At 47.9% G+C, this 24,731-nt stretch overlaps 1 protein-coding gene across 2 annotated transcripts in view; it reads left to right on the forward strand.

The window, feature by feature from the left end:
• Positions 1-24,731, forward strand: part of trappc9 (trafficking protein particle complex subunit 9) — a 78,485-nt gene that overhangs the window by 9,520 nt on the left and 44,234 nt on the right. For both annotated transcript variants that reach the window (XM_062558493.1, XM_062558494.1), the window contains 9 exons: positions 1,443-1,586; positions 2,708-2,834; positions 3,238-3,383; positions 5,125-5,210; positions 8,212-8,338; positions 8,433-8,565; positions 10,461-10,624; positions 14,013-14,165; positions 19,523-19,641. In XM_062558493.1, coding sequence (XP_062414477.1) covers positions 1,443-1,586; positions 2,708-2,834; positions 3,238-3,383; positions 5,125-5,210; positions 8,212-8,338; positions 8,433-8,565; positions 10,461-10,624; positions 14,013-14,165; positions 19,523-19,641 — 1,199 coding nt within the window. The remainder of the gene's footprint in view (positions 1-1,442; positions 1,587-2,707; positions 2,835-3,237; positions 3,384-5,124; positions 5,211-8,211; positions 8,339-8,432; positions 8,566-10,460; positions 10,625-14,012; positions 14,166-19,522; positions 19,642-24,731) is intronic.

A 24,731-nucleotide genomic window follows, 5' to 3' on the forward strand; every position in this document is an offset into this window, starting at 1 on the left:
AATGTTTATGCCTCGGGCACCGAAACAGAAGCCCTTCACACCTATTTATCAGCCAACTGGGAGTTTTATCCAGTGGGAAAGAGAGTGGGGGTCAATGGTCCGTCCTTTTTTAATGCCATAGTAATGTTTTGTTAGTTGTGGGGTAGAAAAAAAAAAAACTCCCCCCTCAGGTTTTCTTTTTTCCACCTTTTTGTTTGTTTTTTTGATAGAGACAGAGAGAGAGAAACCAAAAAACCCCAAAGTGCCCTTTTGGATTACTGTTCTCCAGATAAGAGCCGGTTTTGGGAGACCGGTGGAAGTCGGCTATTTTTAGAGTGCAATTTCACAACCCAAAAAAAAAAATGGCAGGAATTGCATCTGGAGTTTGTTCAGGTGGCAGAAGAAGTCCGATGACCCCCGGTAGAATAATGCTGACGCAGCGCCACGGGTGGGGGGGGGGGGGGGGGGGGGATGCGGGGTTATTGGAGTTGGCATTTAGCCCGAGGAAACAAGGGATTGTTTTCTAAAGGATCCTCCCTTCCTCCCTCTGGCCCCCGCAGCCTCCTCGGCTCGTCCCTCCCTCCAGTTTTCCTCCCCACTTAGTGAGTCAACAGCCGACAGCTGGGGAGCGGAGCGCTGCATCTCGCAGGGGGCCGAGGCGCTTACGTGTCGGGCTACAATGCTATTAAGATGTCCCTTACAAAAGAGGAAAACGGCAGCTAAATTAACTGGGGGGGGCGGGGGGGGGGGGGGGGGGGGGGGGTTCAGCTATTAGCGATTGCTGCTGCTCTCGAATGCAGACGGGTTCGCCTTCACTGGAAACGATATCGAGCTGAAAGTAGAGCCGAGTGGAATTACTATTGGTGTGTTTTTACAAGAGGCCGTTCGGGGTCTAATCTATATTCAGTGAATTGATTTTCTTTTATTATTCACAAGAGCACGGTACAATATTCAACAATAACTTCAACAACCTCATTCAAAAGCAAAAAAAAATAAGGCTATTTTGTTGCCAGAAAATGATTTTGCTAGAAGTTGATCGTTTATTTCGTCAAATTGAGACGCAAAGTGCACCAAAGCTGCTTTTGAAACGGCGATGGTGACAGAAAGCCTCATGAGGTTCAACAACTTTCATACAATCATGAGAAAAGCAGATCAGCTTTTTTTTTTTAATTTAACCTGATGTTTTGGCTCAGGAATCGAAACGACTGCAGGAATAAATAATTAAAATAATTGCATATTTCTGTTCAAAAAATGAATAATTGAATAATTACTGCGGCTCTAGGAAGTATCGATAAAAAGAAACCGACTAACATCATAAAATGCAAAACTTTGAAAAGTGTCGGGCAACTATGTCAAATATATGCATCTCTGCTCCTCTGATGTGTCACGTTAAATGTCAGCAATGAGCCCCCTCAGCCCATGGTTAACCCCCCCCCCCCCCCCCCCCCCCCCCTCTCCCTCAGGTACCCACCGCGGCTGGGCCGCTGTTCAGATGCGCCTCCTGCATGAGCTGGTGTACGCGTCCCGTCGCATGGGCAACCCCGGCCTGTCCGTGCGCCACCTGTCCTTCCTGCTGCAGACCATGCTGGACTTCCTGTCTGATCAAGGTCGGCCCACCGCAATCCCGCTTCTCTTTGTCCCCCTCGTGGACTTCAAACCTCATGAGCCATCCGGGCCTTCAAAAAAACAAACAACAAAAAACACCAAGCGTTGTGTTGTGACCAGAAGTCCTGTGACGCACAATTTCTCGGTCGGCTGGCTGCACAATGGAGGCCCGGCGAAACGTGAGGCAGCAGAGGAGGTGTGCGAACAAGGCGGAGCGAGCTCCACACCTGCAAAGGGGGTGTTGGGGGGGGGGGGGGGGGGGGGGGGTGTTGGGGGGGATCCTCACAACACATCAAGGGCTAGAAAAACGCTGCAATCAGTCCGTCGGCTGGAGAGCGTCTCCTCGCTCTCAGGACTGACCTTGTGAGTCTTTTGTTGGAATATAAATTCAGTTTCATGTTTCTGGGGCCGTTGGCTGCAGGTTGGGGGGCTTCCTGTTGACTGCGTCTCCACCTGTCAGCAGCGTGACATTCCAAACGTCAGGGAAGGTTTTGGCAGGTTGCTCAAGTGGAATATTTCTCCTTTGATGTGTCTCTATATGTTGAGCGTTGAATACAGATGGACAGGAAAGGACCTTTGTGGCTCTGCTGTTAAAAGTCTTACGGATGTTGAAACTTTTATGCTGTTTTGGTAAAATGATCTCTTCTCTTCTCTATTGTTTAGTTTAAGGCACAATGCTGTGGAGAAACGTTACAAGCCTTACGTAACCACAGGTCTTGCCGTCATCAGGAGACTTGTGTATCTGTTTGAAGTCTTGTTTTACCGTCCCTCTAAGTGTCCTTCTCAACACTCTTGAAGCTAGCAGAGCCAGAGCAAATTCTTTGGCCGGATGAGCAGTAATGTCCCCTCAGAATCTAATGATGGGACAATAAAACTCGAATGCTGCTCCAGTTCTCATTAATGTCTGGGAAATGATAGCAGGTCACAAAGATGAACTCTGTCCAGTGAACTCGCTCATCGTGTTTTCCCAGTGTGGGGAATTTGAAAGGGAATTGTGTTCTGTGATGATCTGTCTGACCTTTGGATAGTTGTCTTTATTTATATCTATATATACACACACACACTTCTTATTGGACTCTACTGCCATGTGCTCATTGATTTTCCTCCCTCCTGCGTTCTGTAGAGAAGAAAGAGGTGACCCAGAGTCTGGAGAACTACACGTCCAAGTGTCCGGGTGGAATGGAGGTCATCACGCTTCCTGATGGCCTGAAGCTCCCCCCGGTGCCCTTCACCAAGCTCCCCATCGTTCGGTAGGTCGGGGAGCGGAGGGGGGGGGGGGGGGGACTTTGTTAACTCGATGACGTGCTTGGAGTTTCTAAAGTCAGTTCAGTTTGTTCTATCCGGCATGTGCCATTTCTACACTAGATATAATTATAGGGGTCATAACTATGTACTTTTATTTCTATAAATACTATCTAAGTATACTAAATCTATCAAATACAGCTGCATTAACAATACAATTTTAAATAGTTTTCACTTATTTGATCAAAATACTGAAGATCCTGATTGAAATGTGTAGAGTAGTCACTGCTAAGTCTTTTTTTTTCAAGTGTGGAAGAAATAAGGTAATTGTGTTTTTTTTTTTTTTTACTGCACTCAGTAGGTTTCTGACCTTTTTATTTCTTCTTCTTTTTCCTGTGACGCTCCAACCAGATCGGTGAAGCTCCTGAATCTGCCCGTCAGCCTGCGTCCTCACAAAGTGAAAGGCCTGCCGGGACAGAACATGTCCACCGCCAGCCCCTTCATCTACTCGCCCATCATCATGCACAACAGAGGAGAGGAGCGCTGTAAGAAGATCGGTGAGCTTCTCTCCCTCGTGTCCTCTTCTCATTTAAATTCCTCCTATCGACAGCATTAACTCCATGTTCCCCAGCTTTTCGCCTGGGGGGGGGGGGGGAGTAATTATTCTTAATGTGAAAGCAGCTCGCTAGCTCGGCTTTAGTTCCGTGCATCGCTTCATTTGGCGCGTACCCCGTTTGCTCCCGTGCCCAGCCGCCGCTGCGCATGTATTATTCAGCATAGAAAGATGGTACAACAGCATTTCTCCTTTTTAAAGGGGCAACGCGTTTGGGCCGGAGTTGGAGGAGAACCGGAGCGCGTTGTTCACAGCGTCTGTGTTCGTTTTGAGGGTTTCTTTGATGGAACGAACACAAAGTGGTAGAAACAAGACAACGACCCGTATTTTGTTTCAAGAAGACTTGTGCAGGAGCCGGGATGCAGACTCTGCTTCATTGGATAGCTGACTATTGTACATTTTAGGTTATTTTGACTTGGTAGAAAAGGGGAAATCAATCCCTGTCAATTTTCAGTATGTTTTTCCAATCTCACACATTGCACTTTTTTTATTGGGAAAACAAACCAAAGCAATGTTTAAACCATCCGTGCAGCCACGCGCCGGCTCAAGATGTTCATTATCGCCTCGTTCGAGGAAGTTTGAAGGCGCCGAAGCCTTTGGAGAATCTCTGCAGAATCTCAGTGGCCACGCGAGGAGTTTGGACTGAGGCAATACAAATAAGATAGCAGCGAACCACTTTGTTTTTCTACTTTCTGAGGTGCTTAATTGGCTGGCGATGAGAGCGTGCCTCTGAGCCAGACCTGAGGTTTCCAGACATTCTTATCATAGATATCTTTCTTTTGACTGGCTTAATTTCCCAAGGTGCACGGCGTGGGTTTGCCCTGCAGAAATCTCTTTTCATCCCATGGTCCAAGTAGGATTTCCAGGCCCTGTTTTGCAAGTCTCTATATGCAACAACGGGCTCTCGGGTTGAACCCCACAGTGGGTTGCATCTCAGAATGGAGACGGGTTTAGTGGAGGTGCAGAGCTTTCTTCTTCCTTGTTCCATCACTAACAGTTTGAAGGGCTACACGTTTTTCTCAAAGGTTCAACACCCATAATGCATTGCCAGCCCACGCGTTAGAGGGTCACTTGCTTTTGAAGTCCGTTTAATTAGGTCCGCACAATTACAGGTACTCCTGAGACGGGGCAAAGACCGCGGTTGCCGTGGTGGTCGCTGCGGTTGCCGTGGCAATAAACCGCTGTGGGGTGTTCGGGGCTCCGCGCAGAAGGCTTTATCGGGTTCTTGGTGGACTGATGTGCCAGACCCGTTCTTGGCAGCGCGCGGTGACTCCAGGAAGTTAACGCCGCGGGCCAAGAGCGCCCCTGTGGAGTCGGGATTAAGACGGTGGCCGTGAACCACGAGGTCACTTGTTCAGATTTATATTAATTGAAAAAGAATAATTAAAGGATAGTCTCCCACTCAACTCTCTGGGTAGTTTGTTGGTTTTTACAGTTTGATCAAGGGAGATGAAACATGTTGCATGCTGATTATTTTAAAGTTCTGTTGGATTTTGTTGCTGTTGCCAGTCTTTTGAGTTTCCATTTGGACATAAGAAGGATATATATATCTAAAGAAAGATTTTGGTCTTTGATAGCCACGTTCTTTCATTGCGTGTTTTCCTCTGGTGATTAATTGCGAGTCGTTTTTTTTTACCACAGACGACATATTGAAATGACTTCTCGTCTCTCCTTCTTTTGAATAGAGTTCCAGTGGGTTCAGGGAGACGTCTGTGAGGTGCAGCTCATGGTCTACAACCCCATGCCTTACGAGCTCCGCGTGGAGAACATGGTCAGTGGAAGGTCCTACGCTTTACCTTTTCAATGTGTCATGCTTTGTAATCATTTTGGTAACATGTCATTCCAAACATCTGATACTGCCGGCATCTGAAATGTTAGGAGTTGTTGCTTGAAATAATTATCGAAGCAAGAGTGTTCAAAAAATAATTACAGGGCGGAAAGGGAAAAAACAAAACAAATAAGGGAAATAAGTATACGCGTAAATAGAAATTATTCAGGTGTCATTAATCTTAAATAACTATATTATATATAGATAACAAGCTGTCGCTTTTGGAGATGATGGGTTTGCAAGTAGAAATAAATCTTCATTTATGTGTCATAGATGTGTATTTTTTTTTAAATTTATTATGAGAAAGTTGGATGCAGTCATGTCCCCAGATAGGTTTCTGGTCTTTTAAGTGTTTTTGGAGTATTGGTGCCTTTTAGCGATTCATTCACACAAAAAGACTTCCACATTATAATATACATACAAATAGATTTATTTTTTTTAAGAAGAAGAAAAAAAGTTTTGTGCAGCGTTTTCCTGTTTCATTGGCCTCAGTTTTTTTTGTGGAAGTTGGCAGGAAGTCAGCCGGCTCACCAGGAAAACTCGAATGAGAATTCATTATGCGGCCAAAAAGTCCTAAAGCCGGAAGAACCTGCCTGGCAAATGCACTCCTAATACGAAGCCGCCTGATGTTCAGTGCGTGTCAGCACGCTGTGTACCCGCATGCCGCATTGACGCACACATGCACAAGGTCGTTAACTCCGCCCACCTGCAGGTGAATGGATGAGGTCACAGGCTGAGGATGAGGGGGGGAGACGCCCAGACAAAGTGACTGCCGTTGGACCAGAGCGGCATCTGACACAAGGTCACTTCTCCGTCTTCCGTTGCCAAGGTGACTTTGTGGTCTGGCAACACGGGCGCCCGCTCCCCGTCTCGGCACAACTTCGGCATTTATATGCAGCTTTGTTTTGTGCTTTATTGATTTTTTTTGTGCTCTTCGTTTTCATTTACTGAACTTCGGTCAACTCGGTTATTTCCACTGCAGATAAATCAAGAAACATCTCAATGTCTTTTGTTTGAGAATCTGCAAGAAATTGGAAACTGGTTAAAGTAGTGAGATGTTTCCACCCTTGGAATTTCCAGTCTTTCCCATTTTGTCTGCTTGACTTTTCAACTAACAAAGAAATAATGGTAACTAGGGATGATAATCGTAGGTATGGATGGTAATCGTAGGTATGGATGATAATCGTAGCTGTGGATGATAATCGTAGCTGTGGATGATAATCGTAGCTGTGGATGATAATCGTAGCTGTGGATGATAATCGTAGCTGTGGATGATAATCGTAGCTATGGATGGTAATCGTAGCTGTGGATGGTAATCGTAGCTGTGGATGATAATCGTAGCTGTGGATGATAATCGTAGCTGTGGATGATAATCGTAGCTGTGGATGATAATCGTAGCTGTGGATGATAATCGTAGCTGTGGATGATAATCGTAGCTGTGGATGATAATCGTAGCTGTGGATGATAATCGTAGCTGTGGATGATAATCGTAGCTGTGGATGGTAATCGTAGGTATGGATGATAATCGTAGCTGTGGATGATAATCGTAGCTGTGGATGATAATCGTAGCTGTGGATGATAATCGTAGCTGTGGATGATAATCGTAGCTGTGGATGATAATCGTAGCTGTGGATGGTAATCGTAGCTGTGGATGGTAATCGTAGCTGTGGATGGTAATCGTAGCTGTGGATGATAATCGTAGCTGTGGATGATAATCGTAGCTGTGGATGATAATCGTAGCTGTGGATGGTAATCGTAGCTGTGGATGGTAATCGTAGCTGTGGATGATAATCGTAGCTGTGGATGGTAATCGTAGCTGTGGATGGTAATCGTAGCTGTGGATGATAATCGTAGCTGTGGATGATAATCGTAGCTGTGGATGATAATCGTAGCTGTGGATGATAATCGTAGCTGTGGATGATAATCGTAGCTGTGGATGGTAATCGTAGGTATGGATGATAATCGTAGCTGTGGATGATAATCGTAGCTGTGGATGATAATCGTAGCTGTGGATGGTAATCGTAGCTGTGGATGATAATCGTAGCTGTGGATGATAATCGTAGCTGTGGATGGTAATCGTAGCTGTGGATGGTAATCGTAGCTGTGGATGGTAATCGTAGCTGTGGATGATAATCGTAGCTGTGGATGGTAATCGTAGCTGTGGATGGTAATCGTAGCTGTGGATGGTAATCGTAGCTGTGGATGGTAATCGTAGCTGTGGATGGTAATCGTAGCTGTGGATGATAATCGTAGCTGTGGATGGTAATCGTAGCTGTGGATGATAATCGTAGCTGTGGATGATAATCGTAGCTGTGGATGATAATCGTAGCTGTGGATGATAATCGTAGCTGTGGATGATAATCGTAGCTGGTAATCGGATGGTAAATGATGGCCGCTTAAATCAAGGTCCCGAAGCCAGCGCAAGGGCAGCCTTCCCTCCGGTGAGGTAGTGTCTGCTGTCGGGGGGATTGATGCAGCCATTACGTCACCTCGGTCTGCCTCGTGCAGCCCGTGTGTACGAGGAGTGTGAATATGGAGTCAGTCAGACTTCAAAGCCACACAGAAGGCTTTTCTGACTACGAATGAGTCTTCGCCGACTCATTCAGAATCCCCCACGCCGTCGTCCCTATTGCACTATTGGGTCACGTGATCGGTCCACCACTTAAATATCACCAAGGTACAGGTGTGTGTGTGTGTGTGTGTGTTTGTAGATGTTTGATTAATGCGGCGGCTGACTGAAAACGCGACATACAAGAAACCAGCGTTATTAATACTTCTTTTTCAGATTTCAATTGACATGCGTGTTTCTCAGAAGGGTAACATATGGGGCGTAACAGAAAATTGTTGTTCTATGTGATGGAGGCTTTTTTTTCTCTCCCTAAAGGAAGTGCAGGTTTCTTTGCTTTCCTTCTCGTCAACATGTTCCGTCGGCTCCTGTTTTCAGGGCCTGCTGACATCCGGCGTGGAGTTCGAATCCCTGCCCGCCGCGCTGTCCCTGCCCGCCGAGTCGGGCCTGTACCCGGTCACGCTGGTCGGCGTCCCGCGCACAGCCGGCAACATCACGGTCAACGGTGAGTCCGGCCGCAGTGAGACTTGAGGCTTTCCCCCCCCCCCCCCCCCCCCCCCGTCCCTCACAGCGTAGAACTGAACACGTGTCTAACCCAGGGTACCACACGGCGGTGTTTGGGGTGACCAGCGACTGCCTGCTGGAGGGCCTGCCCAGTGTGAAGACCAGCGGCTCTTTGGTGGAGGTCATTCCCTCCCTGCCTCGTCTCCAGCTCAGCACGTCGCTGCCCCGGTGAGGAACCCTTTGGTTTTGGTGCATTTGCACTGTTTGGATTTCTTGTGCTGAGTGAGCACATCTCTGGTAAACACTACTGGTGCAACTGTTGTTGTGCCACAGGAGCAGAAGTCTCATGGCAATTATTTACATTGCTTACGGAACGTTTAAGCATGAATTCGCATTCGAGTTTCATTCTGATTAAAAAAGAGAAGGCTATATTGGCTCAAAGCTCATGTTATTTGTTGTTGTTATATTTCATAAATGCCAGCTGTGTCACACTTCAAGTGTGTCGAAATTTTGGGGGGGAGATGGAATTCAGCAATTTGCACTCCACTTGCTCATAACCTACACACCAAACACCGGCTCAATGCTACTGCCACTAAAACGTTCACCTTTTTATCCAGAAACCAGATCCTGACCCCTCTCTCTCTTTAACTGTGCCCCAAAAAATACATTTCTAGAAGTAACAGTGAGTATAAGTACTGTAAAACAAATACACTGCCAGTGACAATAAGTTCTAATATTATAACAAAGTGTCTGACTTGAACTGTTCTACACATTGTTAGTTTAAATGTGATTAACTAGTCCATGTTGCACATTTGACTCAAACGTGCATCTAAATGGCAGCTTAAATGTCTTGAACCAGCACTAATGGCTTTGGGTAATTCAAACGTTCTCCTGTTTTCACTGTCTGTGGCGGGGACATTTTCTACGGGGTGAAAATAGGAGACCGAAGAGGAGAAAGCACGGGTTAAATTACTCCCAAGTAAAGCGCCTTGGCGGAGAGTTGTAAATCATTCTGACAGGGGAGCTGCAGAAGAATCCACTTTTTAGGTCATGCTTGTGAGTGCAGCACTTCGGCAGCTTTTGATGTGGAAAATCTCTCTATTCTCCCGCGATGGAAGAGTTCCGTTTCAGATGCACGAAGCAAATGGAATACAAATGTGATGCGTGGTGCGTGGTCCCTCAGGTGCTCTCACCGGGCACACAGGTAGACCTTCAGCTCTGACCTCCGTTTAACAGGTGCCTCGTTGACTCTTTCAATATCGTTTTTCCCTTCAGCGCAGAGCTGCTTTTTATCTTCTTTTTTTTCCTCTTTTTTCTTTTTTTTTTCCACATTTCAAACATCAGTTTTAAAATATTAGGTGTAATTTCCATCATTTTGTGGAGGGCGTAGGTCCACCGTAGTTTAACCGTGTTAGAACTTTTTTGTTGTTGTTGTTGTTTTTGTGTCTTTACTTTACTGCTCGATAAATCAACTCATGAAAACTGAGTTTTGGTGCCTGGCTGCCGCTGAGGACCGGCGTCGTAATTCTGGCCTCGGGCAGAGCTTTCGCTGCGTTCTGATGTTTGCTGTGTGCATGCGTAATGAGGTGTGCTGAAGTTGTAGGAAACGCTTGCATTGATCTTTCGTAATCTTCGAACATCCCCCTCGTGCTCCAGTAGTCTCATTGCTGTGCAGCGACAGATGCCGTCGGCCCGGCGACAGCCGAAGCATCTGCCGCGGGCCTTTTTGCCTTTGACAGCCAATTTAAAAACCTGGCCACGATGCAAAAGGCTGAAATTGAGCCAGAATTTATTTGACGGAGATGGCGATCAGTTCTCTGCTGTATGGTAATGAGTGTGCATTTACTTATTTGAATGATGATTCAGTCATTGTGCCAGGGGTCATAGACTGTACATTTGATCAACGTACTGCCAAACAGATATGTCATAATTCACCCAGTGTTAAGTCTTTCCCAATAAGCACAATAATGTATAAAACAAAGCGTGGGGCTTTTTTCATACATATCTGGTTATCCGCAACTTGCCACATTGCGTGTACAACATTTGAACAACCTCAAAAGAATCATCACGTTGTACTTTGAATCACCACTGAACAGTCGTCCCTCCTCCACACACCTGAACAGGTCAGCCCACGCGTCTCAGCCCACGTCCAGAGAGGAGCTGTCCAGCACGGTGTCCCTGCAGCTTTTTAACGGAGAGACCCAGCAGCTGACCATTACCCTGGAGAACATCGGATCGGAGGACATCGAGACTCTGGAGCTCACGTCCAAGATCCTCAGCACCAAAGGTGAGGACCCCTTTGTGTAATGAACCAACAGGTGGTTGTCGCAGTGCATTCACTGTATATAGCCTTCTTTAAATCATCATGGTGGGGTTGAATAAAAGTGAGTCGCAGTGATGGAGGCATGAGGAAATGGATTTGGGTTTGTTTGAGGGTGGAGGAACACCTCAGTGGATGTGACGCAGGTCGCGTAGGGGCGTGTAGAAGCACGATCCGCTGGTTTTGGCAGAACACGAGCCGAGCCGAGCCGAGTGCACTTCCCTCAGTACGGGGGCTTTGAAGCCAGGAGAGCGGCGGTGTTCCAGGAAGATGAGTTCCTCGTCAACGGAAATGAGGACGCTGTTGAAAACTGGGGCAAAAATACCGGACCTGAAAGGCTCGAAGAAGACGGGAATGAGACTCTGTGGGTGATGTGCATGCATAGAAGGTGGGGAAACCCCCCCCCCCCAAATAATGAATGTCGTGTGTGTTATCAGCGCTGTTTCAGTCAAGTTTTTGGCACATCACACCCCCCCCCCCCTGGCTTTTCCCTCTTGTGTCTTTGTTCAACACCTGCTCAAGTGCTCACATCTCTGCAGTTCCACCTCACTCTGACCGGCTGTGTGTCTCTCTCAAAGCAGCTGTGCTACTGAAACAGGCAGCGACATTTCCCAACATTCCACTCACTGACGACGACAAAAAGACGACAACTCCTGCTTTGCACAAAAATACTAAAAAACCTGCATGCTGGCCGTGGTTGGCAGTCCGGCAGAGTGATAAACTGTCAATGAGCCTCCATCCAATGGACGATGTGTCGCTCAGCATTATAATGTTGACAATGTATACCTGTACTTTACCCCGAGTGGGGAACTTATTCCGAAATGTCGACTTCTTTTGATGCACAGGTTCTAAATGGGGACATTGTGCTTAAGTCTACCTTCTTGTTTTTTTTTTTTAAACAGTTATCCTTAAACATGCGGTACCAATGAAAAGACGAGGTTGCTGCAGGCCAGTGTGGAATTGCTCTGACATTTCCAAAATAGCCCACGGATTCTGTGTTTAATTGAAGACGAGGTGCACTAACGAATCCTCGGTCCCAGGCTCATCGGCCTCGTCCTGCGATGCTCAATACGTTCCTCACTTTTAGTGCTTTTCTCTAACTTGTGTACAAACGACCCGTTAAGCCCCCCCTTAGAGTGAGGGGTAATCAGCCCGTCAGTGCTAACTAGTAGGGCGCTCCAGTAGCCCCGACTACCCGTCCAGGTCAAACTGCCCTAAAAACATTCAAAATAACTTCTTGTCTCATGCCTCCTCCTCAATGTCCTCGAGTAGCGTTTGTGATTATTAATGCACACTTGGCTGCATTATTGAAACGTTACATATGAAGAGGATACAGCAGTGATTGTTCCAAATATTAGGATCTCTCATAAGGCCTACATCTCTGTAATGTTGTAATGAATTTTCATTTATTTTTTCATGTTTCAATTAGTTCATGCGAGATCTCACACCCAGTTTTAAAGTCTCAGTCATCCATTATTTTCCAAAGTGTGCGAATGACAAACCTACAAGAGTCACAACACACTCAATGCAACCCTTCTCCTCGCAGTAATACAAATAATCAATGAAACAAATCCATCATTTTCTACTGTCAAATGGAGAGGCTGAAGATGCCACGCTAAGACTGCAATAGGCAGGAAGGATGTGTGTATTTGGCGAATAAATAAGTCTCCAGTCTAAATCCCCGATGGGATCCTACTGCGGGCGCCTCGGTGCCGCATGCGTCGCCCGTCGCGGCGTCCCTGACGACGGAGGCCGTGGTGTCGCGATGGGAGGCGGCGTCCCTGGTCATCGCGTTACCTCCTAATTATCCCCCACCCGCCTGTGCCTTCTGAGCTCCGACCCGCCGGAGGCTTCAGACGGGCTGAAGGGGGCCCTGTCGCATTTTTCTGTGGGAAGCGAATGAATAAAAGATGGAGAGCCACAATGGGAAGACATCTGCGGCAGAACAAACACGCATTACTCTTTCTGGGGTTTGGGGGGGGGGAGATTGGTTTCTCCAAAAAACAAAAGCAGAAATATTCATAAAGCCCCGGGATAACAAAGCACACTCTTCATACAGTGATCCATTGTGTGGTATTTACATAAGCAGAGTCCTCTGTGAATAGCCAGAAAATGAGCCCGGTCTGACCTTTTGTCCGTCGGCGACACCCCATTGGTGCTCCGTGGGTATGAACACCAGGGCGGCTCGGCTGTCCTCCACAACACTTACGTGCACTCGTATCAAATGTCCCGATGAGGACAAAACACTTTCCACAGGAGACGAGGGGGCAGCGATGACGCTTCTCCGCTCTGGTCTCTTCTCAGTTTATACAAAAAAAATAAAAATAATAATAATTAAAAAAAAGTATAAAGAAAAGAATCAAAGGTTTTGGTGGTCCAATATCGCCCAGTGTTGTTGTAATGTCGGTGTCAATTTCTCCATTACAAATGTTTGCCGGCAAATTCTGTCTTACTCGAAACCATCAAAGTAGGATTTAAATGTAAAGTGTTCCCGACCGAGTTTAAAATTGAGGTTGTACCGATTGATCCCTACGTTGCATCTGCATAATAATCCTGAATCCCCCTCGTGACTCGATCTGGACGATTTGGATAATAACGCGTCGTCCTGGATGTCTACCTGTGGAGTAATATGTCCAATCTCATTGCTTTTACATCATTGCCCTCCTCTCCTCCTCTCCTCCTCCATCTCTCCCTCTTCTACAAGGAGCTCTGGAGTTTATGAATATTTAAATTGCAGCGTTATTCACAAACTCTTTACCTAACGCCGCCTACGCTCACATCCTCCTTCGAGGATCCTACGGGCTCCGGGGTTATCAGGCGGGGACGTGTAAGCTGTGGCTCCTGCTGCATCTCCCCCCCCCCCCCCCCCCCCCCCCCTTCGGTTTAACATCCGCCCGCTCGCCGCCCCCCAGCGACGTCTCACCTGCGCACACAGGAACACGCGCTCTATTCAGCCGGCGTGCCGCTCGCTGCTGAAGGGGATGCAGCCGATTCATTCGTCTCGGGTGGAGGCGAGCATGGGCGACGCGGGCCTGCACCCGGGGAGCCAATCAGCGGGTTTTTTTGTTCCGGGGGAAAGAGAAAAAAAAAAAGAAAAAAAAAAGCACATCGTAGTGACGCTCAACCTGCAGAAAGCAGACTGCTCGGGTGTGCACATTTTTACCTTTTGGGTTATTCACAAGCACAAGCCGTGTTGTTCTTTCTCCAAACCCCCCCCCCCCCCCCCTCAAGAAACCCAGGCAGGAATCAGCCCACCAAATGCTTTGTAATTCATTTTGAGAATGAGTTTTGTTGCATTTGCTTGTTTTTAATTTGCCTCTACCGTGTGTGTGTGTGTGTGTGTGTGCGCGTGCAGAGAAGGTGTTTGGGGAGTTTCTGAGCTGGGAGCTGGAGGAGGCTTCGTCCCGCCTGCCTCTGAAGTCGGGCCAGGCCGTGACCCTCACCGTGCACATCAAAGTGGAGCTGGACTTCTCCGGTCAGGAGAGCCTGCTGCAGGACCTCAATGATGGTGAGTGAGTGTGGGGGGGTGGGGGGGCGAAGCAAGCGCTTTTTGTGCTGCACAGGTTGCCATGACAATGGAGACACAGAGTGGGCTGTTTCATGCATTACATTTGGGTACAGATGGACACACCCCCCCCCCGCCCTCCCCCAACAACAGTCTTCAAAGTTGAGTCAATACTCTGAAGCACGAACCCCGAAGCCTTCCTGGAGGTTTGATTTATTGCCGGGCCGCTGTGGACCGCATTGATTGAGTTAGTCGTCTCTATTGAACCGGCATTTGGGTGCAGTTGTTCCCACCGAGGCAAACATTTTTTTTTTTTTCTCCTTCCGTCGTCTCCGAGTCGATTTGGCGGTGGAATTGTTTCAGACGTCCCGGGATGCCGAAGCACTTCAGCTTCCTTGTTTAAGAGTCGGCGGTAATGAGAGCGAGGCGCCACTTCCCTCCTGTCGCTCCCGGGTACATTTCTCCTCCCTCGAAGTCTTACCTTCTCCCCGAAGGCCTTTCATCGCGTTGCTTCTCCTGCCGCGGACGGAGACATTGTGATACATGTTATAAATGCAGATTGTGCACTTTCTGTGTGCGGAATCAAATGACCGAGAAAGTAAATAAATGAGTGTTCATCCCGGCACCAGCTCCCTGCGACGCCGTTCAAATGTTTTAATTAGCTGAGCAGTAATTGTGTTGGAGGGGGGGGGGGGGGGGGGGGGGTTGTGGGGGTGGATTAAGGAGGTAAGACATCGTCCAAACAGCAGCTCTGAATTCAGTTGTTATGGGGACCTTAGGGGGAAACGCTTGATGCTTTCTATCGTTTGAATACATTCACAAAATCACCTCAATAACGTGGTGTTTGTGTGTTTGCATCAACACAGTTTTCTCTCGTGGAAGATGACAAATTTCTGCCATTTTTGCTCATCAAGCGTCTCAATTAGGCACGATTGATGCCTCCAACAGCTGTTCAGTTGTGTTGCATAATCGCCGAGCATAATCACACATGCCTTTTTTTTTTTTAATGTCGTCACATCGTACTGTTTCTGAATCACATTGTTAGAGGCAACATAACCTTGTTTGTGTATTTTGTACTAAGGGGAAATGTAAAAACGACTTGCCTGGGGAGCCGAAAACCTTGAAATGAGCCGTGCATCGGGGCCTCATTAATCAGTGCTTTTTAACATGCGATGCAACTCGTGGTCGCCCTGCAGCATCTCCTCTGTTCTGCGTCTCCTCTATCTAGTGCAGTACCACCACAATAACTTAATCGCTGCACTTGTCTGCATGAAGTCTATTCCCCTTAGTTTGCAACATTTATTAAAGGTTAATACATTATATATTTTCAGTATTAACACTATAAAACATTTGAGACCCCTCCAATCACAACATTCCCATTAATGTGATGCAGGGATTCAGACGCGTGCGACATTGTTTTTGTCATTGAAGATATGAGCGAGTAATTCTTTCAGAACTGGCCACATTTTGTCGAAAATGAACTAAACTATTTTCGGTCAGTTATTTCAAAGGCGTTCCATTGTATTGTTAAATTACTGCACAGGTCTGACTCCACTTCCAGAACCGTGAACAATATCGATCATATTTTTAATAACCATAGTAGATAGATGTACCTTTCTGCTCTGTTTCACAATTAGTATTCTAAAAAACACACTAATTATCTGTGTTCAAACAAGTCAAAGCATCTATGTTTTATCTTTATATGTTAAAACTTAAATGCACCAAAACAACTACTGAAGAATTGTTGCCCTTTTTCTACACTGAGTAGGGAAACAGAATATTCTTTTAGTTTGTTCCCACCTTCTGCATAGAGTTAGTGAACTAAACCATTGCCAACAAATTGGTAGTCCCTTCTACATTTTGTATTTCATTTCCACTTAGTCCAATTTGCTGCATTTCTTCACAGCACCAAGGAACGTGCGCGCTAAATGGACCGCGTTCGTCTCGTGCTTTCATTGGAATTACTTTACACTCCGCCTCTCGTTGGGTATTCCACACATACCAGACCCAGGTCCAAAATGAGATTAGAGGACTATACGCTAAATATGGAGCTACAGCCAGCAGTGATTTTGCTTGGTCGAGAACACAAGTCCAGGTGAAACGAGGAATTTGCATATATGAATAAAGAAGGGAAAAAGAAAATACTTCTTCAGTGGCCCCCCCGCGTCAAACTGTGGCGCTCTCTGCACCACCTTTCAATGTCCACTTGTAACATTTACAGTGTCTTTTCCTTTCATAAGTCATGAATGAACTGAAAGTTCTCCTTTTAGTTTGCCATGTTTTAAAAGGGTTACTTTTTTTTTTTTTTTCCAGCTGCACGGCCCGAGGGCGCATGATGCCTCGCCGCTTTTGGTGTGCGAGACGCTGCGCAGCCTCTCTGATGTGTGCGCTACGCGTTACGTTACGTTGCGTTACGTCGGCGCCTCTAAATTTGACATCGCTGCAAGCGCCCGTTGACTTGCAGCCTTCGTGTGATGATCTGACTGTTGGGCCGCACACCGAAGGTGGGAATCGGTGTGTGTGTGTGTGTCCCGACTCGCACGTTGGAATGTTTCCGTGTGTGTGCGTGTGTGTGTGTGTGTGTGTGTGTTGATCAGCCTGTATTTGGATTGAGGAGAAAGTCAACCCTTAACTGTAATGCTGCCTGGCAGCTCTGTACTCGATGTCCTTGGTGCTTTCCGCTGAGGCAGAAGGGGCGAAGCAGACAGAGCCACAGGAAACGCTGCTTAACCCAACCGGGCCGGGGCCCCCATTGATTTACCCTCAGAGTGGTTCGTCCCTCACTCCGCGTCCCGCTCTGAGAGGAACGACGCCCCAACTCAGGATCAGAAGGGAAGTGGTGTCATCGCATCAAGACTAACGGGCCTCGACGCGGCGGGCTTCATCGCGTTGGACCCCGTGACATCGATGAAAAAAAACGGGAACCCACCGTTAGACAGGTGACCATCTCCATCTTATCAGAAGATGGATCTCTGACCATGTGGAGGTGAAGGTAACAGTCAGTCAGTAGCCGTAGAATAAATAAAAAGTACATGTCAAAGTGAAAAGTGGTTGTCCATCTTTAGTGGATATGTTAAACTCTGGATAAATGTACAAATGTAAATACAAACAAAGTGACGTCCAATAAGTGCATTTCAACCACAATGATATAAACCCAGCAGTTTCATCAAATAAGCAGATTGATTTCACACTGGTCTTCCTGCAACAGGATATCGAACAGTGTGTCCATGTTTACACTCTGACGTGTCATATTTTCCACACCTACGATGTGTGTCCCATGTTCCAGGATCAAAGCTCGTAAATGTGAGCAGCGGAACCATCAGTTTAGTGTTTGCAGCTTACTGGTAGTTTTCCTACTGTAACTGCACACTGATTCAAGCGGCTGCATCACTTTCTGTGTCGCTAGCTGCTTAAAGTAAAACGCATTTAGCACCATAAAGGGAAAGGAATTAGATTAGTTATTTTGTTAATTGTACTTGTATTGAAGCCTTGTCTCCTTTTTCTTTAAAAGCGCTTGTCACTCAAACATCACGGGACACTTGACCCCCCCCCTCCCCCCCCCCGTGTAGTGCCTGCATGTGGATTACATTTCCTTTGACATGAGCACTTGAAATAACTACACTTGAGTGTTGCATGTTTTAAATCTGCAGCTACCGCGTCGTCATTGCTGAGCGTCGTGAAGAATCACCATAACCACACCATCGTGTGTAAATGTGAATCTTTTTATCTTATTTTATGGGGATGAGCAGTGGGCTCTGATGAGGGGGGGAAAATGACTCAAATGGGTTTTGTTTCAATGTGAAAAAACAAATAAAGCAGCAATCTGCCCGCTGATGGAAACCTCGACTCCACCCATGTCTCCCCGAGACGGTGAGACGGAGAACGAGACGAATGCTGATTGGAAAGCAGGCGTGAACGGGGGGGGGGGGGGGGGGGGGGCGTGGTGGGGGGGGTGGTATTGAGACTCGGGAGCGATGCCATCGTTAATCACCGCCCCCATTACTCACGCGGTGCCTGTGCCCCGGGACGCACCGCGTCATGCGTGTGTGTGTCTGTCTCCTGAGCCGCGCCGCCCCCCGCAATGAATGACGCCGCCCCCCCCCCCCCCCCGCATGCATGGGAGTGATGCATGCCTAACCTGCTTTAGCAGCAGGACACAGAGGATGAGGCAATAACGAGGGCCGATGACCGCAATCTCCACGCAGAGGTTTCCCCCCCCCCCCCCGAGAGACAAAAAAAAAAAAAACTGCCGATTTGTGAGTGAAGCCCAGTGAAATCGAATGAAACGCGGTGGCTCTACATCACGAAGGGACATGTTTGCCACGGCTGTGCTGACGGAGTGCGGGACGCACTCGAGCTGACGGTTTATCCATCAAATGGGAGAAAGACGCAGCTCTGCTCGCGTGTGACTTCATGGGATCCGAATCCGGAGTAAATAGCAGGGATTTAAAAAGTTGAGCCTGTGCGTTTCACTAGTGTGGCTAATCATTGGATTCCCGCTGCTTCCCCCCCCCCCCCACCCCCCAATTCCAATCTGTCGTCGGGTAGATTTGCCATAATCCCCATTCTGACGGTGTTCCATCCATCGGCGCAGCTGCCTGCCTCTCCAGTCGCTCCCATTTCACCAGGCGTCCGGTCGTTACAGTTTCGTCGTCGTTGGTGAACCCGATCGCCCGAGCTGCCACGCAGGCCTGTAATCCCCCCTCCCTCCCCCATCCACCCACCCTTTCGCGGCCTCTGTTCTCCGCTGACGTCAGAGAGAGCGACGGTGCCTTTGACGTAGAGTCTGGGCTCCGGGCGTCGCTTTGTGTCTGGGTTGAAAGCAGCAGAGCCTGTGGTGGAGCCTCGTGCGGCTGCTGGACGGCACAGCTGCTGCTCTCTCAAGGTCACAAATGTAATGTCACTCAGTTGTTGTCCCGTGTACCATGAATGTCATCTTAGATTTTCTATTGTTTTCAGATATTAATGACTAAACTTTCTCAGGAATCAGTGAATGCATGTGTTGGGATCGTGGCACTAATTACACATGATAACAACACTTATGATAGTATTAACACTAATACTTTCATTCTAAAGCTTTTTTTATGATTCATAGTAAGCAAATGTTGCCACACATTCAAATGCAATTAAACACTCATTTAAGTAAATGTGCATATGTGAACTAGTCAAGCGATTGTGAGACGTGTGTAAATCAGCCAGAGTCTCATCAGAGGTGCAAATCCATTGAAAATAATGCATCACAACAGTGCGAGTCGGGTTCCATGTCGCGCCCGCCGCCGTTAGGCCGCGCCCTCGTCTCTCCTGTTCCTTCGTGACCGTGTGACCCCCCCCCCTCTCCCCCACCCGCTTGTTTTTTTCAGATGGGATCAGCGTGACGGGCCTCCCCATCTCCAGCCCGCTGCGACAGCTCCTCAAACCCAGGTCGGAGAGCCGGGCCGCCGGCAGCGAGTCCGGCAGGGCCGAGTACAGCCACGTCAAGGTGAGCGATGAGCGGCCCGCCGAGTGCACAGAGCGCCCCCCCCCCCCCCCCCCCCCCCCTGCGGATCAAAATGCACGCCGCTGTTTTCCATTGTCTGTTTTTGAAATTGATTGCGGCTCGTAGCGTGGGGATTATTCATTTTCACGCTGGTGCAGTGTCGCTGCACCTATTCTGCTGATAATGAATAAAGCCCCTCCCTCTCGCTGCTCATACCGAGAGGCCTCTGCACACTGTGCACACGCCTTTGCAAAAAGCTGAGCTAAAACTATTTTATTGTTTCCACCAAATTGCTGCCTTTGCTATAAAAAGAACACAGTTTGGTGCATCACCTTTGCTGCAGATGCACCCTGAAGAAGTACGTAGGGCTCCAAACCAGGCACGAAAAAAACATTTATGAACTTTTTGCTAAGGGTGCAAAGGAGAAAGAAGAAATAGACGGAGGATCAGCAGGGAAGAAGGTGTTGTTGAGGACTTTTGGATGTCGGAGGAGTGGAATTGGCCCGCTGCGGGTCATCCACCTGCCACTGTCTTCCTTAAAAAAACAAAAAGTCTCTCCTCTCTGTCCTGTGTGAATCATCGGGGGCGGGGGAGGGAGGGGGGGGAACAACATCGGTCTCGAGAAGCGAGATAAACAGACCTTGGGGTCATATTTTCTAAACCGATCAGGATGGAGATCAGGCCCTTTGTCCACTGTGAAGAGCGTATTCAGCAGGCTGCATTAGTGTGATGAAGTATAACTTTACGTCCACAGTCTACTGTACTGACATGTCCTCCTCATGCTGAGCAGCAACACCAGCAGGTGTTCCTGCTGGTGATGGATTCTTTGCATAACAACTACCTTTTCAGACAGGGGGGAGAAAAGGAAAGAAGCAGCAGCTATTGTTGAGGCCCAGCCGGACATTTTAAGCAGCGATCCGGGTTTCACTGCCAGCTCTGACTTTCACAAAAGAATTCACAGAAAGGCAGGTTTGGGTTTGGACGACAATGCGCTCTTTGCATCTGTTAGACGGTAACGTTGGACCACTTGACACCCCCCCCCCCCCCCCCCGGTGACTTCTTTCACTGAAAGACTCATTACGGACAGATCCACTAATCAATGGGGGTAAACTACTCATATACTTTTGGTGGGTGTGGAGGTGAATGTGCCGAGCCCTCACTGGGCCTCTTAACCCCGGCCTATCGGTCCCTTTTCAGGGGGGGGGGGGGGGGGGTCATTGGTGCGATACCACTGGAGTGGACGCGCTGCAGTGGTATCTTTGACAGCATCTCTGGAAATGAGTTTCAGAAACATGAACGCGTTCAGTCAGCAGATGGAAGCAGGCGGACGGGTCAGCGGCACCGATGAACCAGATGATTGTATTTAGATGTCAGGAGATTAGATCCCACTACAGACGCACCCCCCCCCCCCCCCCCCATGTAAGCAGTGACCAAGGAGAGCGCCTCCGTGGTTGTGTGCAGCGAGGAACGAGCTGGTCTGCAGACAACAGACACACACACAGGAGGACTGTTGGTGGTGGGGGGGGGGGGGGGGGGCACAGTTTCTTCAGGGCTAATCAAATCCAGTGGAGGCAGAGACGGCTATTTTTAGACGGCAGCTCGTCTCTCCTCAGGGATACAGATGCCTGCTCGCGATGCCGGCGTATTTATAACCGCCACAGCTGTCCGCCGCCAGCGACTCAACCCGCCGCCGCGTTCTCTCCTTCCCCCCCCCCCCCCCCCCCCGCTCCGGGTTCCAGAAGCGGCTCTCCTTGCTCTCACCTTCCCTCGGCTTCGCCGGCCAGTTTCGGGGGGCGATTTGTCAAGGAGGAGCCGCCGGTGGAGGATTTTCTCTCTTTTGAGGCGTTTTAACAAAGTCTTCCGTTATTTCCCTTGTTCTCCAAACTTAATCTGAGTTGAGTTTGTTGCGCTTCCTCTGGGAAATATCTCTCCGCTCTATGCTGCGCTGTCTGCATGCCGCCCAACAGACGCTGCGCACTGACTTTTGATAATGACACTTTTGGGTGGGTGGGGGGGGGTCCACAATGAGCTGAGCAGAAGTCACAGCCCCGTCACTTTGTATTCACATCCTCATTTGATCAATGAGACACTCCGTGCCTCCCTAATAAGTATCCCTAGGACCTTATTTAGCTGACAATACAGCTGGGAATTAAAAAATGAGCTTTTTGTCCTTCATTTCCTCCTGATATTGGGTAAAAAAATATTCAGAGACAGGGGGCTTTTTATCAGACCCTGGTGTTTATTGATGCTCAAGCTCATTTCAGCTGGAAACAAGAGAACTGGTGCAGCTTGGACTCCATATAGCGATAGACCCAAAAAGCCACTATTCTACAAGGATTAACAAAAAATATTTCAACTTTTTCTTTTCATTTTTTGTTTTATAGGATCAACGATTTGTTTGGGTGTACAATGAAATGTGATGAAATCTCACAATGTTGAGCTTCGTCACACATGAATGCAATATGAAGATCTGAGGATTATGACTATAACACTGAGCTGCTTCCTCCTGGGAATTTAGACACATTTAAGAAGGGGGGGGGGGGGGGGGGGGGGGGCTCTGTGTGAACGCACCCCCCTGCTTCCTCATTCGGTCTATCATATGCTGAGTAATTCATGTTGTTTGAATAGACTAATAACTTGACACACAAGTCAATGCCCTCTGTAAATGGACATAAGTGTACATGTTTAGGAATTAGTGCACTCCGCTCAATAACTAGATGTTCACATCAAAGAAAAAAGATCGATTAAATTAGCTGAAGTCTAACGTTATTCTCTATGTATATTCATTTTTCTGATATTGTAATATTTAAATATGGCTTTCTGCCTGTTCCTCCTCCTCTGTGAATTTATTGTATATTATTATAACTACTACGTTTCCAATTTTTTATATCGAAGTCTAATCTATATTTAGATTTTTTTTAAATCATTTTTTGCATTCTTAACATCCGAATGACAAGCAACTGATTTGTTAAATTATTTAAGCTATTTTTCCCTTCATAATATTATAAATGACTGAATGATATGCAGTTTTACTTGTTGCGTGTCTGTTTTTAACCGACTTCCTCCAGTAAAGATATAAAAAGGCAGGATGAAGACGCCCTGGTGCATCTCCTCTCCATCACACACCGCTGTTGAGTCATGTGTGACTCCATGAGGCAGCAGAGTGATGCATCGGAGTGATTGATCGGCTGTGGAAGGAATGCTGGGACACCACACATCTTCATCTCCATGTTCTCCTTTTTAGTTTTTTTTTCTTTTCTTTTTTTAAACAACAACAACCAACACTGACCGATAAGCAGATACGATGAGTCCATTATGGCCCCTTTTCACTTTGCTGTTAATGGAGGTTTATATTTATTAAAACCTCAAAAGCCATCTTCAGAGCCTCAGGAGGTGAGACATCTCCGTCTCAGATTATCTGATGTTGCCCCTTACTAAATAACTAATGTGTTAAAGACCTAATGTCAACTTTGCATATGGTATGCACATGACCATCACCATGTTGTGAAGTGCAGAGGTCTGGACCTCATGGTTTGAATGTGCCATGTGGTGAGCCGAGGTCGTGACTTTGAGGCGCCCGTTGTTGACCCCTCCCCCCCCCCCCCCCCCCCCCCCGGTGTCCTAGCCAACCAGTGAGAGTTCAAATATTTACACAGGATGAGCGCTGCCGTTTCCCCGGTAACCTGGTGTTGTTGGATGAGGACAGAGAAGGGATTTGTGCAAACAGCAGGCCTTTAGGGTTTCGCTGAGGGAAACAGGGAAGCAAAATTGTGTTTGGCTTTTTTTTTTATATATATATTTTTTTTATTGAACTGTGTCCCGAATGTTTACTGGAGAAAATCAAGTGAGACTGAAATAGCAAATAAGAGCAAGAGCGTGAGGAAAAAAAAGAGGAGTAATGTAATATCTGCGCTTGGGGTGGGGTTTGGGATGGGGGATGGAACCTAGAGTGCTAAATGTTTCAGTTGTAGGTCTGTCTGATCCCTCCAAGGAATCTCTCGTGAACGACCGTTGTCCTTCTGGAAGATGTGAAACGCCACAAATGGCGCACTGCGAATCCAACAAGGCCTCCGTTGACTCCCTTTCTTTGAGTTTATTCAAACGCTTCGGAGACTCTCGTGAGACGCGAAAATGAGACCGAAATGTAGCGACAATAAACCCATCATCCAACGTGGCTCCTCCCACAGCGGCGATGGCGTTACCAGGCCGACGTGGAGTTCATGTCTCTCCCCCTCTCCCCCTCCACCCCCCCCCCCCCCCCCCACAGCGGTCTGAGCCTGACGTCCCGTCACATTGTCCCCGTAGCGTTGGCAGGTTTCCTCGCCCACTCTTTTAAAAAAAAGGCCTCCCCCTCTAATTGCCACATCATAGGCAAACCTTCACTGTGAGTGGGCGCGCAGCGTGACATTCTAAACGCTGTGGGCAGAAATGTCAGGACCATCATTAGGTGGACCGGGGCTCTTTCACTGAGGCTTTTGGGGGGTGGGGGGGGGTGTAGTGGTGGATATCCTCACGTCCTCGGGCTACACGTAGAGGCGTCTTCAGGATGCGCTTTAACCCCCGTGGTGCCTGATTGGGTGGCTCAGTGATTGACAGCCGAGGGGGGTGGGGGGGGGCGTACGCACGTGATCCCGCCCCCAGCGGCGTTCCCGATGGACGCGGTTTCCCGCCCTGCTGAGCAGATGCAAACCCGAGCAGGAGGTTCGATGCCCCTTTGTGAGCACAACCGGGCGCACCGACGTCCATTCCTCCACACGGTCAAAGTGCACCGACCCCCCCCCCGATCCATGGCGTCACAGTGAAAAGAGCGGGAACGTGGCGGTTCGCGGGATTGTGTGAATTCAGCACACATCTGTCCAGTTTAAAGTGGGGGGGAGGGGGGAGAAATAAATGTTTTGCAAGAGACAGAGAAATTGATGTTGTCGGAGTGTCCCCCATAAACGGCGGTTCACTCCATTTCCAATTTGTCTGTCTGCAGGACGGTAATAGTGTTCCCCATCAGTGCCTTTTACTGTTTTGCTGACTGTGGAACTTCTGCTGTTTGGAACATTGTTTCTATTAGTTATGTGGGTCGTTCCTGCCTCAAAAGCTCC

Source organism: Pungitius pungitius, chromosome 17 (assembly GCF_949316345.1).
Source record: "Pungitius pungitius chromosome 17, fPunPun2.1, whole genome shotgun sequence".
Taxonomy (NCBI): domain Eukaryota; kingdom Metazoa; phylum Chordata; class Actinopteri; order Perciformes; family Gasterosteidae; genus Pungitius; species Pungitius pungitius.